This window comes from Tetranychus urticae, chromosome 3 (assembly GCF_039701765.1).
Source record: "Tetranychus urticae isolate SD_2017Ah chromosome 3, NJAU_TeUrti_SD_1.0, whole genome shotgun sequence".
Classification (NCBI taxonomy): Eukaryota; Metazoa; Arthropoda; class Arachnida; order Trombidiformes; family Tetranychidae; genus Tetranychus; species Tetranychus urticae.
The window spans coordinates 1,664,897-1,684,694 of NC_142960.1; the positions used below are offsets into that span (position 1 = coordinate 1,664,897).

At 30.4% G+C, this 19,798-nt stretch overlaps 1 protein-coding gene and 2 long non-coding RNA genes across 11 annotated transcripts in view; 1 reads left to right on the forward strand and 2 right to left on the reverse strand.

Moving 5' to 3' along the window:
• Nucleotides 1–19,798, reverse strand: part of cpx (synaptic transmission protein complexin) — a 47,795-nt gene that overhangs the window by 12,877 nt on the left and 15,120 nt on the right. For all 3 annotated transcript variants that reach the window (XM_015933393.3, XM_089269245.1, XM_089269244.1), the window contains 2 exons: nt 15,536–15,696; nt 5,797–5,953 (listed from right to left, as the gene is read on the reverse strand). In XM_015933393.3, the coding sequence (XP_015788879.1) occupies nt 5,797–5,953; nt 15,536–15,696 (318 nt within the window). The remainder of the gene's footprint in view (nt 1–5,796; nt 5,954–15,535; nt 15,697–19,798) is intronic.
• LOC149093147 (uncharacterized) lies at nt 7,070–7,812 on the reverse strand. The gene is made up of 3 exons (XR_016199872.1): nt 7,680–7,812; nt 7,459–7,565; nt 7,070–7,209 (listed from the first exon to the last, which is right to left on the reverse strand). It is a non-coding gene; the product is annotated as an uncharacterized LOC149093147 (long non-coding RNA).
• Nucleotides 8,312–15,182, forward strand: LOC107365826 (uncharacterized). 7 transcript variants are annotated; one of them, XR_016199869.1, is made up of 11 exons: nt 8,410–8,600; nt 8,766–8,983; nt 9,615–9,871; nt 9,972–11,086; nt 11,174–11,299; nt 11,385–11,467; nt 11,530–12,565; nt 12,670–12,777; nt 12,826–13,717; nt 13,839–13,929; nt 14,828–15,182. It is a non-coding gene; the product is annotated as an uncharacterized LOC107365826 (long non-coding RNA). The 7 variants fall into 7 exon arrangements; XR_016199870.1 differs by having other exon boundaries at nt 8,312–8,600; nt 12,670–13,753; XR_016199868.1 differs by having other exon boundaries at nt 8,766–9,532; nt 12,670–13,717.

The following is a 19,798-nucleotide window of genomic DNA, read 5'->3' on the forward strand; positions in this document are numbered from 1 at the left end:
AAAAGTGTTATGTTTGGGTTATTACAGGTTGTCTTACAAGTTAACCTTTTACCTGTTTCATGGCCATTCAAGGTGAACACTTGTTACTAAGAAAAGGATTAAAGTGTTAGGATAAATCTTGTGGTAAAACACAAGAGTTACAAGAATTGCTTTTCAGCTTTGATCGCTTGTTGATTGGAAATTTGATATTCAATAAAATTCTGGTTAATCAAAAATGGAACCAGAAAATAAATGAGAAAAAATTGCTTTTATTTCAAGTCACCTAAATCAGAGTTAATCGTCAGACCAAAGTGAAGCAAAGATCAAAATGTTATCAAAATGACGAGTAAATAAAATGAATAAAATAAAATTACTCTTTTCGTTGGATTCTTAAGCGATAATCGATAGCTTTAAAGCTCATTTTATTGTTCAGTTCATGAGATTAATAGGCTGTGTTAAAGAGGATTTAAAGGGGAAAAGGAAACGATTGAAATTGTCCAAAATGAGAAGATTAAAAACGAAGAAGAGAAGAGAAATTTTTTTTTCCAAAAATGATTATGATGAATAGAATGACATGGAAAAGGGTAAAAAAGACAATGAAAGAGACAAGAGTAGGAAGGAAGAGAAAGGAAGATTTATCGATCGAATTGTCCTGAGAAAAATGAAAGACTCAGCTAGAATGAGAATCATGATAACCTTGAAAGAATCTTGAATGTTCCCTTTCAAGTTTATAGTCAAGAAGAAGATAATGATCAAGACAATGAAAATAACTATTCTGTCAACAGGGAAGATATTCAATGTAATAACATGATTCCTTATCATGCATTTCATCTTCATCTTCACCCATCACGTAATCTGCTCTCATTTGGTACCTTCATCATCCTCATACTAATAACCATCATCTTCATAATCATCCTCATCACCATTATCTTGTCAGCTTACAATCTTTTCAACTCATAAGAATCAATCCATCGTTTCCTTTGTTTCGTACAAATCGTTTTCCCTAAAATCGTTAATCCATTTAGTAATTTTCATCAACTGAGTTTACCAAAGTTTCATATTTTCACATTAAAAGGTTAAACCCAAAGTCCATTTTGAACCCAAACCCAAACCCAACCTTTTGAAGTAAACATTAAAATGGCTTGAAACACACTCAATGTCTGTGTCTTCATAGCTTCAGGTTTTATGTTGAAATGAAATCACAAGATTAATCCAAACCTTATCCATTTACAGAATGGTGAAGGTTAAAGGTTGATCTATTTCATGTTAAATCAATTTCTTGTATCTTGTGTGTTCATGTTTCAACACAAAACATTAACTACCGAATGGGACTGAACCATTTTCAATTACATGGTTACCTACCATTAGATGAAACCAGAAAACATTTCAAGGATTGTATTAACTCGATTAACTGTTATTTCTTGGTCGGCTCATATCTTTTCATTTTATTGCTTTAAATCATCTGAAAATACATTTCAATAACTGTATTACATTGAACATTTTTCTTGGGTTCTTTTCATTGGTTTGCCTTTGGATTTACTGATCAAAATCCAATACAAAGTTACGTTGAAAAGTTAATTACAAGCAAAGGTAAACATTTCATGGTAAATATTGTATAATATATATCATGTTAAAGTGACACTTTAATAGTTGATGTATAATTAATTGAGACTCACATTTGAATTATAAGAGCTTCTATCACCATTCAGATCAACTATTCCCATGCTGTTCAATCAACTGTCACGAACTATATTATCCATTGTTATTCATATTATTGTTCATCAACTGAATCCATAATCAACAAAGAAATGAGTAAATGATAAAACCATAGTAAGACAAGTAGACATGAAAGAAATGTTTCAAAATTAGAAAAAAAACCAAAACAGAAAAGACAAAATCAATCAAAGAAGGACGTCAGCAAGAACAGACGAAATGGCCTGATCTCAGAATTTTAAGATGAAGGGCAAAAAGCTATAAACGAAGCGATCAAATTTGCAAAGAGATAATTCATGCAACGATGTTCGGAAACTCAAATGCCAATAACCCGAGCAGCGTTCATCACAGTGTGTCACAACTTCATTAGAAAGATTTGTTGACTTCGAAAACTATTTCAAGACCTCAAATCGAACTCTAACATAATCAGAAGTTCAGCCCTGTAGCTTACTATTTGGGAAGTTGAAAAGTGACTTGCTTTGTTTAGTTAACAGTGAACTTGAAACAGCATAAAGTTCACCTGATTTCAGTATTTTTCATGTTTAAATGAACTTCAAGTTAAATCGTTTTCAAGTACAGGGCTTGTTTCCAAATCACCACCTGACTTAACAGGATAAGTCTAAGCACATCACTCCAGTTCTCAACTCCAAACGCCACTTGTGAACGAGGTTCAATCATCGTCTTGAACTGCAATTCTGAGATTTAGTCATTTCTGATATTCTAATTTTTCCACAAATTTATCTTCAAATAATCAACTAATCTTGAGCTTCATTTTACAATTTAACAAAATGTCCTTGTCAAGTTCAGTATCAGTTCATGAAAATACAAAATATCAAATTGTTCAATTGGAGCTTCATGTTAGAAAGCTAATACAGTAATGAACATTAAAAATTGAATTTTGAAGATTAATGTTTTCATTTTTGACTAATTTACTTTTCATGTTAGGAGTCGATTTGGAATCAAAGTGTTGGACAAATTTTGCAAAAAATCAAAGTTGACTGATTGTTCATGCGCTTTCATTAAGCTTCGTAGATTAACAATTTGATTAGATTGATTGGACTTTTGATTTAGCTCGTTTCATTGGTTGAACATGGATTTAGATTCACTTTAAAGTTTAGGAATTTAAGCCGTTCTAATGCAAATGACAATCTATTGATCAACTGTTTCATGTTCAATGCTCGGCTTTTTAATCATTTTATGTTCAATTGATTAACAGAGATGATTGAACATCACCCTGGGAATCGAATGGGATAAAGGATTATAATTTGAAAATTTAATTTCAAACATTGTGTTTAATCAGCAGCCGTTAATGTTGACTTGCATTAATCAATTATGGTTGACAAGGGAAACATCGTCAAGATTGATTAGTTGATTCAATGTTCAGGGAATCAAGTAGAGTGTTCATTGTGTGAAAATGAAAAGGTAAGATTAGAAGCAGAGTTTATTTCATCAGATTTCCCATCAAATTTTAAATTCACTTTCATAAATGTTAATCTCATTTTTCAGGGAAAAGTTAATCCTTCATTTATGTTCAATTGTAAATCGTCATTTCAATTGTAACTGTTAAGGTAAACATGAACAAAAGTCAAAGTTAATTTAAACAGCAAAAAATGAGCAACCAAGTCAATCTTTTTGATCAAAGCTTGACTTTTGTATCTGTCATTTTTGTCAACTTTGATGTTAATTTCATTTCACAAATGTTGTTTAACATGAGCAAGTTAACAATGAAAATTAACGTTGAAATATTAGGGAATCAAAAAGTTCCGTCGTTTTTACAGATGACTTTAGCTTCGTTTTGATAATTTGGACTTTTAGGTCTCTTATCGGTCTGAAATTATTGGGTCATAAGTCAAAATCAAAGCAAAAGTTATCTGTAAAAACGACGGAACTTGTTGACTGATATTTTCTGGTGACGAGTGATTCAATCTTTTCCACTTTACTTGTTCCTGGTAAACTCAATAATTCACTGATGAAACTGGAATGAATCAAGTTTGGGAGATAAAAGAAGTATTCAGTTAATTTCAAGATAAATAATATTCATCAATTCTTATTTTAACAGTCTATTGGTGTGAATTGGGTTGCATTAGAAGATGAGTTTCACTTGTTTCTAGTAAATTGATGATCACTTGTTATTTCAACTGAAGGCTTATGAATTTTGTAAATTCAGCTTCAACTTTTTCTTCTTGGTAAATAATTAGATTGGAAATGCGATGACAACTGGCTGATTGGCAATCTATAAATTGTAATCTAAAGTCTGGTGGAAACCACATACAGAATCAAGTTAACTTTCACTTTGAAGTCAAATCTTTTTGGTTTGCTCGGCAAAAATGATCCCATTGTTGTTGGTTAACAATCAATAAAATTAATAATTCATAGGTTTTAAAGTAAAGGTGAAAGTATGATTAAAGATGAAGGAAAGAGTTGATGATTAAGTTAATGATGAAGTGAATATATGAATTCTTGTGATAAGAAAATTATACAAATAAAAATGTTGATACAATTATTTTCTGTTTAACATTTTTCTTCTTCCTCCAAATAAATAATGATCATGATGATGCAAGGTGAAGGTGATTGAGATGATGATGATGGTATTAATAACAATAGTTAAGAGTGAAACTCAATTTAATCTTAAGCTTTCTATTGTGATATTCAACTGTTATTTTCTTCACTTCATATATGGGGTGTTGAGAAAGTTTATGCAAGGGGAAAAAATCCCTCAACTGCGTATAAACAGAAAATTAAATTTTTTCCCCCAAAGTTGTGCATAAACTTTCTCAACACCCCATACTCTTAAATATTACTATCAAAAATAATTAATCCTTTCAATTGGTTGACTGCTTTCCTTATTTTTACTTCATCATCACCATGAGAAGGAGAGAAGGCACAGAATGACTTGTATGATGATTCTGATGTGATTATAATTCGGGGAAAAGTTGAGAGAAAAGAGAGTAAAAAAATAGCTTCTCAAGTTTTCACCTCAATACGCCAATTTGAATGTAACAATATCTTGAGGTAATAACACCAAAGTTGATTGGGTCTAATTAGTTGATGAATAAAGTTATAGTTATGCACACTTTTACGATCCCCGAACTTTAATCCTGTAAGACAACAGGAGTCACCATGAAAATCAATTTAACACACAATTAAAGGTAACACACGCAAAGGTAAAATTTTAATGTCTAGAACCAATTAGACAGACAAAATGTCAAACCGATTATCAGAAGGCACAATAAGGAAGCAAGTCATGTTGATTCCCAGACTTGATAAAAAGGTTGGTTGAATAGTAACAATAACTGTACATCAAAAATAAATTAACTGTTAAAATTAGAATCAAAAAAATTAAATTAGAAAAATGGCTGAAATGAAAAATTGTCTCAACATATGGTTTAATGGAAGGGAGAAGCGCCGACTTAATGGAGGGAAAGAGTTGAAGCGCGTTTTATAAATTTTGTATTAGGGTGTCAAATAAGTTTTGCGGTTGGGTATGTAGTTTAGCTTAGAATTGACTGAAATTTCATTGAATCAAATTATGGACTTGTAGTATTAAAATATCGTTTCAATTTTCCAAATCGAATAATTGATGTCGTTTTTGTGAGCGTCCGAAAATTTATAGCGAAAAAATCGACAAAATTGATTTTGACCTCCGTTCCTGAATAGACCTAGTCTTCTTTGAATGAATTTTCTAAAAATTAAGATAGATTGGGGTCCATAGAGATGAGATCAGGTACTTAGGTTAGGTTCGCAAGTATTGAGAATCTGAGGTTAAAAATTTTGTGACGCGTCGCTAGAAAATTTGATGAAAAAAGTTGGTGAAAAAAAAAATTTTGGTCGATTTTTGTACCCTTTAAAAAGCTGTAAAAATGCAATAATTTTGTGAATATTTGTCCGATTTTGATTTTTTTTGTTTTATACTGATTAATTAAGGCTAAGTAATGTTTTAGCCAAAAAAGATCACAATCAAATCTTTTTTTCATAGTGAACCGCAAAATATATTTGACACCCTAATAATTATTTTGAGAAAATGCATTTTTACGATTAAATATGAAACATTACGAGTTGAACATTAACATGTGTGATGATTATTTAATAAAGCAAATTACTTACTCGTAAATTCATCTTGCTCTTGAGCAGCAGCTTCAGCTGCTAATTCCTCAGGAGTTTTCTTGGCTCGGTTGAGTCCACCATCAGTTGAACCACCCATTAGGGCTTCTTGTTGTTTCCTCATTTCCTCTTCCTTTTCTTCCTTCTTTTTAATACCATACTGAGGATTGATAAAAAGGTAAGAGTAATGTTAATGTTATATTAATAGGTAAAAATCAAGAAGGTAAGAGGTAAGCAGGTAAATTAAAATGATATTAACGGGGTAAATGAATTATGAAAATGTTTCCATTGAATAGATACATTCATATAAAAATATTTGCTTTCTGCCAACCTTTCACAGCTATTAGGTTGAAAACAAATACAGAGAGCACCATGAAGATAAAGATGAGATATTATTTCATTTTTACTTCTTTTGATTCACTTTGCTTTTTAACATCAACAGATAATTGATGACTATTTACAAAGGTTTACTGCTGTTGAACAACTCACTCCTTATTTACCTCTAATTTATCCTTACAGCATTTGGTTGTTATCAATAGTAACAACTGTGTACAATTGAATGTTACATTGAATATAAAAGTGAAAATTTATCATTCTTTTGATCAGTTAAGTCAGTGAACATGTAAACCCATTTTCATATTCAGCTTGATTAATCACAAAAATATAAGTTTTTCTCAGTTCAGCTTCTTCCAAGTCAACAATAAAAATCACATTAGTATTTAAATTGAACTTTTTTTCCACCATTTAAATTGTTATCAGGATTCAAGTGTAAAATTGTTGACATTTTTTTCCTCTTTGACAATTTTCTTTCTCCTTCCTTGGTTAATGTTGCTGATAGATTGAAACCTAATCTAATATTAAATGTGAAAATGGTTTTGATTATCGATTGATTGCTGCTTGCCAAATTGGTTTATGCCAGAAAAAAGCAAAAGGATTCAATTAAGAATACAAAGTAAGCTTTTTTGGGTAACAGGTTCAGCAAAATCAGGTTACAAGAGATTTCATTCAATAATAATTTGGAAGTCCATGAAAATGGAAATGACATTTTCGTTTGCTCCTTTTCCTAATGAGATTAAATTAAGTTGACCCGAATGGTAGACTTGAATCTCGATTAACTCCAAGCAAAGTGCGTGATGAATAATATTGCAATTTTGTTCAACTCAATTCCATAGGCATAATTTTGATTTCACCCATTCTTGGTGTAATTGATATAAGGATAAAGATGATACGGTCTAAGGTTAAATCTGGAGAAGGTGGAAGAAGCCAATTTGAATTAATCCATTGATGCATTAAAACCCTGGGTTGGATCATGTTTTCCTTGTTTTTTATGGGTTAATGAGCCATTTAGTTTCCTTAAAACATTAATCTGAATAAACAATTTTAAGATTCCACTCTTTTTTGTTTGAATTTATTGATCTGAAAGAAATGGAGAAAAAGAAAAAGGTTATTAAAATGTTGAAGAAGAGGTAAAAAAGGAAAGAAAAAGAGGACAAAATTTTCATTTTTCTTGCAAAAATATTAATATCATCTTGTTAGAAAATGTTTTTCAATGAATCTTGACTCTTTTCAGTTTATCAAGAAAAATGAAATCTCTCCATTATTTATGCACTATTTCCTAATCTTTTGATTTTCATGACGATCATCATCATAATAATCTATGCTTACCTTGTAATATAGCTTAGCCCTCCAATCCTTTCCTTCAAGTGACTTGGAGTATTGATCAGGCTTTTCATAATCATATCAAGAAGAGTATCACTTTCAACTTGAGGCTACTTCAATTGGTTACATGATGGAAGATGGTGAAAGAAGATAAAATTTCCATAACAATCATGAAGTTTTTGATGAAAATGGAAACAGCAAGGGATCCGAGAAAAAAATTGAATTACCAATTGAAAACCATTTAGATATTAACAAGTCAAAGTTAATATTAATGATGAAACAAAGTAACACAGATAAGCGTTTCACATTGAAAGGTATTTCATTAAATGAACAAAAATAACACAAAGAAACAAAAGGAGAACTGGAATAAAGCTGAAATTATTATGAATATAAAGAGACAAGAGGACAAAAATAAAGCCTCCAGGGTTAGATAAGTAAATTTGATTATTTAAATGAGACCATAAATTGGTTGAAGCAACAAAAAAAGGTTCACATTGGTAATGATAAATATGCATATGCATATAAATGATCACTAATAGATAGTGGCGAGTAATCAGCTGATTTGATGGCTTATAGTTGAAACATTTTCATGATGGTGTTGATAATCATGATGAAACATATAATATGGTGAAAATTGAGGCACATTAATTTACCCTGAGATTGTAAATGATTGATATACCATCAGTAAAATGACAACATTTATTAACTATTAAAGTGGAGTCCAGCATTTTACCTTTATGTTCACGTTGAAGTCTCTGTTGAGTCAATCATCTGTTCTTTGATTAAAGTTAATATCAACTATTTTTGCTTAATAAAGGACGAAAATTAATCACGGAAAATAATTAAATAAAATGTTAACATTTGAAAAGTAAATTATGATTTAAAACCATTTTGGTTTTCATATCTTTAAGTAACTCTTTTCATTAAAGACAAGATTAGGATACTTTCCCTGACTATTACGTATTAAGTCACATTGTTTTTCCCTCTAAATTTTTTCCTTAATCCACACAGTGCTTTAACCATATGTAAGTCAACTCTTTTCACCTAATCAACTCTAATTCAGCTTACTCTAGAAAGATTACTTTTATTAGTTTCGTGTTTAATGAACGTCTATTTCAGTGTTTTATCCATTTAGGTCCACAATTTTGGTAAGTATTATAACGCGACTTTTATATTTTGTTGTTTCTATTTGTGGTTAACATGTTTGCAACTCTGTGAGCAAAGTGTTGGTTGCTGTTAACTCTTTAAGTAAAGACGGTTTAGTTTTAACCTTTTTTAACTAATCTCCTTCTATTCTTTTCTTAATATCCTAGAAACCTGATTCACCAACCTACGGACAACTAATAACAACAATAATTGGTCTCCATGATATCAACTAATCTGGAAGTCGAATTTAGTTAACAAGCAATTGTGATTCTCAAAATCAAATCTTATTGATTTTCCTGGACTTACACAGCGCAGCAAGAAGCTTTTTTTTCTTCTTGTTAGCTCATTATCATTTGTTGATGATAACTTGGTATGAAAATCGATGGTAGATTATTTTTATTATACTGATCGTATACAGAGATGGGAATAATGATAACAATATTTGATGGTTATGGCAAAAGTACAATAGCGTTCCCAGTTTTATCCTTGTTTTCCTTTACTTTCACCATGATGATCTACTTTGTTGTTATCATCATCAGTTCATCATTCATTTTTATCAAAATCATATTTCCATTTAAGCTTTTAGCAGGGATCAATGCTACTAAATCTCATTCAGTTCCTAACTCTCAGTTAATTAAGTCAGTAGAGAAAATGTGAGAGATGAGTAAACATTATTATTTACTCTAAGAAGTTAAAGTAAAGGGAAAACAAAAAAAAATATATATATTGGTCGAACCAATTCTCTTGCAAGTGTAACCATCTTAGAGTGAAGATAAAGAGATGGGAATTGATGATGATGATGATTCTTGATCAACCCATGGAAACAACCTATCGGATGGTTGATCAACACATCAGTATCATCTTAATCTTTTGCCATTATCCTCACATGATAGTTTTACTAACCCATGAATGATAAAAGTTTGTTAAAAGGATGGTAAATAAGTGAACCATTATTAATATTATATTTCAATCATGTTGACATTTACATGTTTTTTCTCTTTCTCTATCTCCTTTAGTGAACCTCTATTCTCTCATGATAATCAAATTGGACGGAGTACAGTAAAAAAAGAAAAATGGTTAGATTTGAATAACAAGATAATAACAATCAATTGATGCAGATCAATGTAGATGAGAAGGAAACAATTGGAAAAGTCTTGTTATTCAATACCTATTCAATTGTTGACAATAGAAGGAACAAACTGCTGATCACTATAAAAGCTATTAAATCAATCAATCAATTAATATTAATGAAAATTACAGTTCAATTGGTAAGGTGATTAATAAATTAGTAAGATTTATATATTACCTCCATTATACTTTAATTATTCCCTTCTTAATTATCTAATAATAATTTTCTTTCTCGTACTTTTCAGCCATCAATAATTATGCTCTTGGAGTCATATAATACCATTCAACTGAGCTAGGAGAAATGTGTGATGAAAGTCGATAATAATTATGGTAAAAACTCAGGGTAACCAATGAAAGGCTCAAACAGACTGAAACTAATGATGATCATTTTGGATAATTTTCTGGATATTACAAAAAAGTCACGGTGTAAGGTCATCATAATAAGCAACATCTATCGAGGCAACATTTTAATCTATTGGGAGACTGATAAATTGCAATAATTTATCTTCCATGTGTATGGATGGCTACAGAGAACGAAAACAAGGCAAACTTCAATATAATCAGTTGATTATTATTGATTTGACTTTTTTTATCTGATCCCAGTTATCCTCTGAAGCGACAAAGTCGAACTCAAAATGAAATGGTTTCAAAATATCAACATTACTCTTACATTTTCATCATTATTCAGTATAAGGTCGTGAGTTACTGCATTTTTTCACCGTACAAAGAAACCTATTTTTGTTTATCAACTGGAATCACTTGGAGGCAAAATTAACATCACAATTTGATTATGACAAATTCAGTAACAGAAAAACAAAATTACAAAAAATAATATTTTTTCTTTTTTCTCCTTTTTTCAATTTTTTCCCTGCAAACATCACAGAAACATGGAGTAAACAAAAGAGCTTGTTAAGACGAACAAAATAAATTAGTATTTTTCCCTCTGTTTGTTTGCTGTATAAAAGAATGTGTTTTACATTAAAAGAAACAGAATTGAAATCAATGTAACGATGCAAGTAAATCCAAATAATGGATTTGTTTACTAAATGTTACAGAAAGAGAAAAGGATGAAGATGAAGAGGAAGATGAGAAGATGCGATGAAACTTTTTCATTCTCATTTTACAGTTAAAAAAGGTTTGGTCTGGATTCATGATGTCAATCCATCCATCCTGAAATAGGCTTCAACTGATATCATTTAACTTTAATAGATACATGTGCTGTGAATATCATTTACAAAGCAAATTTATCTAAATCAATGCCTTTTCCATTTGTTCATTTTTACCCTGTTTCTCTTTCAATTGACTATGTTATGACTATCAATTCTGTTGGCAAGTTGAAGCAAAATCATCAAAAATGATTGTAATAATAATTTTCCTCTAGAAACATTCAAGAAACAAACATATATTCATCACCTGATAACCTCATTTTTTTATCTCAACTTTTCAGGCCAAAGAATCCAGCTTAACTTTCCAATAACAGAATCCAAATTTTGGTGGCAGTGACATTATTTTTCCCATATATCCTTTGTTACCATTTAATATCTCATATATTATGATACAATTGTTGGAAAAGGCAAGTTGTCAAACATTTTTACTCAAATTCCTCTGTTTAAATCAAGTTTTGAATAATTCTGATAATCATTCCTTTTGTTTTATAGATTCGTGTTGTATCCAAACCAAACACAGCAGTGGTCATGGTTAAGTTAACAAAAAAAAGGGTCAGAGTCAAGTTAATTTTTAGGTAATATTTTTAGCCATTTTTTGAATAATAATCTAACATTTTTGTGTTTCCATTTTATTAAGGAACAAAAGTCAACCCAATTCAACTGTAATTGAAATTAAGGAAAGCCATTTGTGCAAAGAAAAGGACAAGTCTGGATTTTCCATTAGCAAAAGATAAAACTCAAGTTAACAATTAACTTGAGTATATTTAAATGACTCAAGAATCATCATCAACCATTCCAGTTGCAAAAAATACCAGCTGAAGCGTCACAATTTGATGGATAATCAATCGTTGCCAAACAATGTTTAGCTTTACTCTACAAAACTTGATAATTTTCAATATTAATCGTTATATTATCGGGTTATCAGTTTTGCCTTTGATTAAGCTATAACTCTGTAAAATGGTTGAAAGTTGGAGGAGAGAGAGAATGAAATCAGAGTTGAGACTGAATTTTTATTGATTCCTTTTCATTTTTCTTTTCTGGTACAATTGATGGTGATTGTTCAATTGTTCACCATTTTAGACCGTCAATCCAAATAATGATACAAAAATAAATGGTGAACAACGGTTGAACAATTTACTGTTGTATTTATATGAACTATTGTTGAACATATAAAAAAAGGAACCAATTGTATTTTGTAAAAAAAAGAAGTTATTTGATTTCTTTTTTTCGCTATTCTCTCACTGTCTCTCTCTGCGCCTAGTATTTCATTGTGTTAGTTAACAGATAATAGTTACAGGCAGAATTGAATGATTTAATATACAAGTTACTATAAGCTAAATTGTGATTTGTAAGATTTGAATTGACGTCTAAAAAGGTGTTTTGAGAAGGCAAAAACTGAAGGAGTTAAAGGATTGAGACTAAATCGTTTATTAAAGTAAATGAGGTAAAAAGAGAAGAAGCAATCTTCAGGCGATTTGATACCTTTTTTTGTGAGAAACGTACCTTTTATCTTGGGTTACTCTTTATGAATTACATGCCTTTGGGATACACAAATAAAAGATGACATTAGTCTCTTGACATTCACCTTTTCGCCATCAAAATCATCATTCGCTTTACCCTGCAAAAAGTCGATCATCATCATCATCTTAAGAGTTTACCTTTTATCTTGATTTGTGAGTTGCTTTTTTTTATATTTCCAATCAAATGAATGTAACCAATAATAACATGTTTTTTTTCTTTCTTTCGTTTCTTTTTTCTCTCTTTTTCGTCTCTTTAGATTTCTTTTCCATCAGATAATCATATATAATCGTTTCTCCTGATGATGCCAAAGAATGGGAAAAGCAGCTCTAATCACCCAAAATTTATCATACAACATTGAATCAAAGTAAATGTTTTACTTTGCAATCATTTTTGCTATCGTTAATCTCTTTAGACTCACCTTTGTATGCCAGGAACACATTATTTGGTGAGATTAACGATTCATCTGGATACAATTAAAGAGTGAATAAAGTTAGATTCAATGAATAGTTGCAGTTGATCAATTATTAGAGGCAACACTAATCAATCCTTTCAATCAACTTTACCAGTTGTTTCATTGAACCGTTTACCTCCAATGGCTTCAATTTTTTTGCTCATCTAATTCAAGCCAAACCTTCAAGTCAATCCAATGGAAATGTTTCAATCCAAGCCAGAATGTGTAATTTCAAGACTTAAAGCCTTCCTTAAAACATTAATTAACCTTTGAATCAAGTTAAATACAGTTTGAATGGCAGTTGGATTACAAAGTTGGAGGAAAAGTAAAGCAGCGAAAAGCTTCAAAATATTCATCGATTCTCACTGTGCAACTATTTTTACAATTTGTTTCCAATATTCAAGATTGGGTGGAAAAAGAACAAGATAGCAACTTGAGATGGAATCATATTTTCCCATGTTTTGTTTCAAAAATAACCAGTTTCGATTGGAATGGTGAGAAATGGAAGAAACTTAAAATGTTAGATTGGTCCATTGATCAACAACCTAACAAGATATTCAATTTTCACTTGCAAGCAACATCAACATAGAAAAGTGTTTTGGCAAAAGGAATAGACAAGAAAAAAAAGAAGGAAAAGCAAAAAACAAAACAACTATAAGTTATAATCAGATTATGAGAACCAAAGGAACAAAAAAGTTGAACCGAGAAAAAAAAAGACCAAGAAAAGATGATAAAAGGAGAGGAAAATGTTGAACCAATAAAATGAAATGGACTAAGTTGACATGATTGATTGAATAGGAACAAAAATTGTTCATTGGCCAATACGAATAACAAATGATATTTGGGAACAATTGTGAGTAAAATTTTGCTTCTCTCAACATTTTTAAAGGTAAAACACAATCATTGAAGACATCAATTGAAGTATCATGATAATCATTTGAGTTTTACCATTTTTTTATTTCGTTATTACTCAGACAACAGCAAGAATCAACAAAAAATGGAAGCAAAAATGAATAAACAAATAACAAACAAACAAGTGAATGGATGGAAATGCAAAGTAGACAAGTTAAGTAAATTTTGATTACCTTTTGTTTGCAGTTTTACAAGGAACAGCCAATTTGATCGATTGGGAAAAGACAAGGAAAATGTGAATTGAACTTGGCTTTAAGTTGAACAGACATTCAATAATCGTTCAAATAAATAATCATTAATCAACGATAAAATGTTGAAATTGTTTTACTTTCAATTGTTTTTCAATGGCAAGACATATTCAATGATAATAATGTATTTTATTTGAACGACTGGCAAAGTTAAATTATGTTAATTTTTTATATGTTTTTACCTTTTTCATAATTTTTGTGCTTCATATGAAATACAAAAATAAATTTAATGGTAAAAAATAACTGATGAAATGCTTAGGAAATGAAATAAAACAAAAAAGCAAGTTAATAAGAGTCTTGATAATAGGTTGAAGTTAGGTTTTGCTCGTGAAAGGGTTGCCAGTGAATCAGGAAGAAACGTTTCTTCATCTTGTTTTAATATTTATTAATATATTGAATAAAATGTAAGAAAAAAATAACTGTTAAAGTTGAACATATTTTCGCTTCTTGTTTCACTTTTAAATTGATATTTGACGTGAATAGCTGAGTTAATGTTGCATTCAGTGTCTCTGTATTTATATTTTGCACTCGCAATGCTCAGGGAATGATAACTTGTCCGTTTTATCTCATTTTGTTTACCTAATTTTTGTTGTCAGTTTGTTCATTCAAGGTGATTCCATGTTAACATTTTTACATTTTGTCCAAATTTTTCTTTTGTTTCACGAGAAATTTGTCAAAATTTGTCCTTTCTAACAACTTCACATCCAACCAAGCGTTCAATGAATAGACAGTTGTCTTGATGCAGCCAAATACTTGAAAACTAAACTAAAAATGAACTTCTTTCTCATATCACATATCAATAGAGATTCAATATGGACAATTTTATCAACAAGGAAAAAGGAGTCGATTATGGACATTACATGACACAATCAATCAATTCATCATTGTCAACGTTTTAATCACTGCAACTTGGATTCAATTGAAAATCGTTTGCCAAGCGATGGTTACAAAGCAATGACGACTCTTTACACCACAACCTCTGAAGTCCATTTAATTCAGTGTTTTAAATGTTAGGATAAAATTAGCTTCACCAGGCTCTACAAGATATGGAATGCAAAATTGAAAGAATCTTGCATTTTTATATTTTTACTCAGAAAATGAATTGTAATTTTCACAATTTATTCAATTTCACAATAGATTTCACAATATTTAATGTTATTCATGTTCTGTTCATTTCCGTGTTATACAACTTCAATGATTGTTCAGATAACAAACACGCAGATTCAAGTCACAATCAATCTATATTAGGTTTGTTAGGTAACATTAAATTTCAAGTTGATTCGTATTTTGTGTTTTCCTCAAAATAGTGTCTTTAGCGACTCTTTTCTTGTGTTATATAAAATTGACTTATTTTTGTCTGTAAACATCTAGACGTTATTTCAATGGATTCATATTTATATTAATAAATATGACAAATGTTTAGTATTCAATGGAAACATGAATTGATTTGGGAATTGACGAGTAATGGAATGAAAATGAAGATGAAAAATGTCAACATAATGATAACTTACCTTTTCCCTGACACCTTGTCGCATCTTTTCCCTTTCTTCTTCCATTTTTCGATGTTTCTCTCGTCGTCTTTCCTCAGCTTCTCGAAGAGCCTCCAGTCGTTCCCTTTCCAGTTCTTCCAGTTTCTCCTTATCTTCAGCACTATCACCACCTCCGCCAATATCTGAATCAAATAGTAACCGTTAGTAAACCTTCAGTGTCTTTACCTTTCAAAGCAACAATTAATCTCAATAAACTCATTCATATTTAATTTCTTCTCACAGACTTTCCAACACTCGACATTTTTGTCATTGAATTATTGATCAAAAATACTGATTGGATGGAAAGAAAATAGAAACAAAATTGACTTTTCATCAGAGTTTTAATGAAGAAAACCATGAAAATCGAGGAAAAAAAGCTTCAGTGGAACACAAAAAGTCTGGAAATCTACTTTCAAGAGTTACATTGATATTAATTTATATTGATAATTGTATTACATGGTTTTATGTGCATTTTTGGTAACCAAAGGGAAACATGAAATATATTTGGAGGCAAAAAAATTGTACATCAGGAAACATGAGATTTCAATTTACCATGATAACCAAAAATAATAATATCGTTATCATAATACAATATCATTAAATTTGACAAAAATGTTGACTTGTAATTCAATATTTTTGCTTCCAATCAAACCTGAAATCCTTTAACCAACAATTGCCCAGCCAACAACATTAATTTATTAATGGTTAAAGAAAACAATTTAAAATTAAAATCAATAATTCAATCTTTTTAAGGTAAACTCTTGCTAGCAATTTCAATGATTAAGGTTGTTAAGCTGTTTCTTGGTTTTATCATGCAAATGGAGTTTAATTTTGAAGAAGCGATCATTTAACAAAACGAAACCAATTTCCTTTAATTTGATAACAATTTAAACGATGAAATATTCAGCTTTAGATGTTTCTCCAGATTAAACCTGTTTAAACATGTTATCTGATTGTGTTTAAAGGCTGACAATCAATATTGTTTCAAGCCTTGTTTCAGGCTCAGTCTCGACTTAATCGTCCAACTAAGCTTCTCATGATATAATAGATTGAACAGAAGCAAAACGTTTCCATAGTTTTAATAGTTGAACCATGTTAACAGCAATCGGTGTTAAGCTTTCATCATTGTTATTATACAACAATTCATCTGATTAATCTTGTTCAACTTTTCTCTTCTTTTTTTCCTCTCTTCTGATTCTTCCCTTCAAGATGAAAGCTGATACTCAAACTAATTTAATGTTAAATGAAGATTATGATTTTGATTCATTCATTGAATCACCTTGTTCCAGTCTTATCTTCAAGTGTTCACTGAATTTTTTATTAAACTTTGCACTTGAAAAATTCACACTTTTTTTTAATTCTCAAAGCAAATGCCTCTCAAAGCATGAGAAGCAAAAAGTGTTTAATGAAATCTTTGCTAAAGGCAAGTGTTCATTTCCAATAGCAAATAAGGAAATTGTAAAATGATGGAAAACCTTTAACATGAGAAATTGCAATTTCACTGAAAACATCTTTAGACGTTTCTTATTTCACTCATCAAATCATTTCCAACATGGACATATCGTGAACACCAGGGTCAACATGTAATCGATATGGAACATAAAAAAGCATTTGACTTCGAATCACAATTTGCAGAGAAACATTCAAATCCCATTTCAAGCTTCAAATTCAACTTCAGACTTTACCTTTTCTCCTTTAATGACAGAAGCTCATTTAAAGTTATAAAATGTAAAAATATTATTCCACAAAATAAACTTGAAAACAACAAAAGAAACATTTACATTCCATTTCAGGGGAATGTTTGAAAAGGAAAATGAAGATTTATGCTTAATTGCAAGTTATCACGAAAAATGTGAATAATTTTCTTATTTCCCTAAAATCTCGATAAATCTGTCAATCCTTCGTGTTCAGACTCAAACAGTTAAAATCTATTTTGAATAAAATTCTTTCAAGAAAAGAATTAATGATTTTCGAAAAAAATTCATTTATTTCCAAACCTTGACTAACTTTGAGCCATTATCAACTGGGAATGATTTTACCTCCCAGCTACTTGGGAGGGATTTCGTTAAAATTGCGTTTCATTTCATTCTTTACAAAATTATCTGTTTTTCATCATGAGTCGAACAAAGCAAGACACAAAATTGATCATTCGAACAAATCAAAGTTCGAAAAAAAGTTTCATTCTCTTTTCCTTGAATGGTGAATCTGGATTTTGTTATTGAACTTTTCAGCCAATCTGATGATGTTTCAAATGTAAACCAAAATACAAATGTTAACCAAAAGAAACACAATTTTGATATTAACAGTGAAATCAAGTGAACCTTAAACAATTGTAATTACAATCTAATTAGATTAGACTCATTATTATCACTCAAATAAATGTAATCACGAGAAATGTTCAACTTTTTTGTTCAGATCAAATTATAAACTCATTAATATTAAATCAATATTTACTCTTTTCTCTGGCTTCTCATGTTTTCACAATTAAATATAATTTGCTCAATTTTACCTTCTTTTGGTTAACTATTTTTTTTCATCTGATTAATGCAAATGAAACTCAAAGTTGAAGTGAAATTGACTTTAATCAATTTAATAGATTCACCTAAACTCGTGAAAACATTTGAAGAACGAGTAAACAGAATGTTTTGTAAAATCAAATTTTCTCATTAAAATTGTAATCAAAAAGTGAAATCAAAAAGGATGTTCAATTGAAAGGAGGAAAAATGTTCAGCTTCTTCAATCAAATTTTAATTGAATTATATCTTTACTTTAGCTTATTATCAAAGTAAACAAGTTTACACTTGAAATAAAGTTGATTATTTTCATTCTCAATCCAAGAACAGAAATGGCCAAAAAATTGATTCCCTGTAAGTAATCATGAAATTGAATGTCTTTACCTCTCAACTTGATGTGCTGATAACAATGTTAACAGTAATAACAAAAGATGATAACAATTTGAAATGTATCAGTAAAAGGTTGAAAATGAGAAGGTTATAAATAAAGGTAAAGCAAAAGGTAAAATTGTATATATTTTTTGTCTTTTACTTCATCCTTTACGGTCAAATGGTCCGAATGATTGGTTAAAAGTTGACCAAATGACAAGTGATATTGAATACAGAAAGGGAAGAAAGAATCGCAAGAAGAAATGTTTCAACTTTTTTCTCTTCTTTTCTTCTTCTTCTTCCCTTTCTTCCGTAAGGATTGATCAATCATCAATATTTGAGCTCATTTTGGTGGAAATAAGAAGTTTCTCATCAATTGAAAAGACAGTCTGATGATGGGTAAAAATGGATCAGAAACAAAAGGATAAAAGATGCTGAAAGGATGAAAGATGATAATGATGAGAGTAAAAATATGGCAAAAGAGAAATGATTATCATTGAAATTCTCGAGAATTGAGAGGAAAAATGTTCTACTTTATTGGTAAATCAGTCGACTATAATAATGATCTGATTAAACATTGAAAGGTTTTCTTGCTTTTCTCGTTTTTATTTTTGCTGAAATGTTTATTAAAATTTGCCGAACCAACTTAACTGTATTTATTTTGGAAGCAAGCAAAAAATCGATTTTAATGTTTATTATTTAGAGAAAGAGGTTCGTTCGATCATGACAAACCGTAAAGGTCTTTTTCCTGAACAAGATAGTAACAATCTACATCAAAAAGACCAGACTTCTTAGCAAAAACCATCGTCAGAATGAAAAGTCCAGAAAATAAAATCTTTAGGCTTCGTCAGAGATTCTTTTCAAGATAAAAAAGCCTTTATTTAAGCGCACATAAAAGCTGTTGCGTTTGGGTTAAGATTCGATGCTTAGTGAGTGTGTAATGGCGTTAAAATTGAGTTCATTTGTGTAAAATATTTCTGATCGAGAGTCTGACAAGATCGACTTTAAAGTCGAAACTGAGAACTCTTTGTCTCCTTTTGTATAGTTGAGGCAACAGATTTTTTGTCCACCTCTCCATTCTTAACTCGAAAGACACACTAAAAGCTAGCTAAGGCTTGCTAGACCGGCACCATTTGTGGAACAACTGTGCAACCTTTGCAAGAAGCCTAATGATTAAAGTAAGCAATAAGAGCGCTAAACTTCGCCTGTTGTATCCTGCATCTTGAGAATGACGTTCAAAGTCCTGAGGTTGGGTTAACCCGCAAGCTAGCATGCAATTCGCAATAAACCCAGAGGTAGATAACTCTGAAAGCTGTCGCGTCTCTTGCAAGAGAGGTTTAGGGCCACAAAACTACAAGCGATT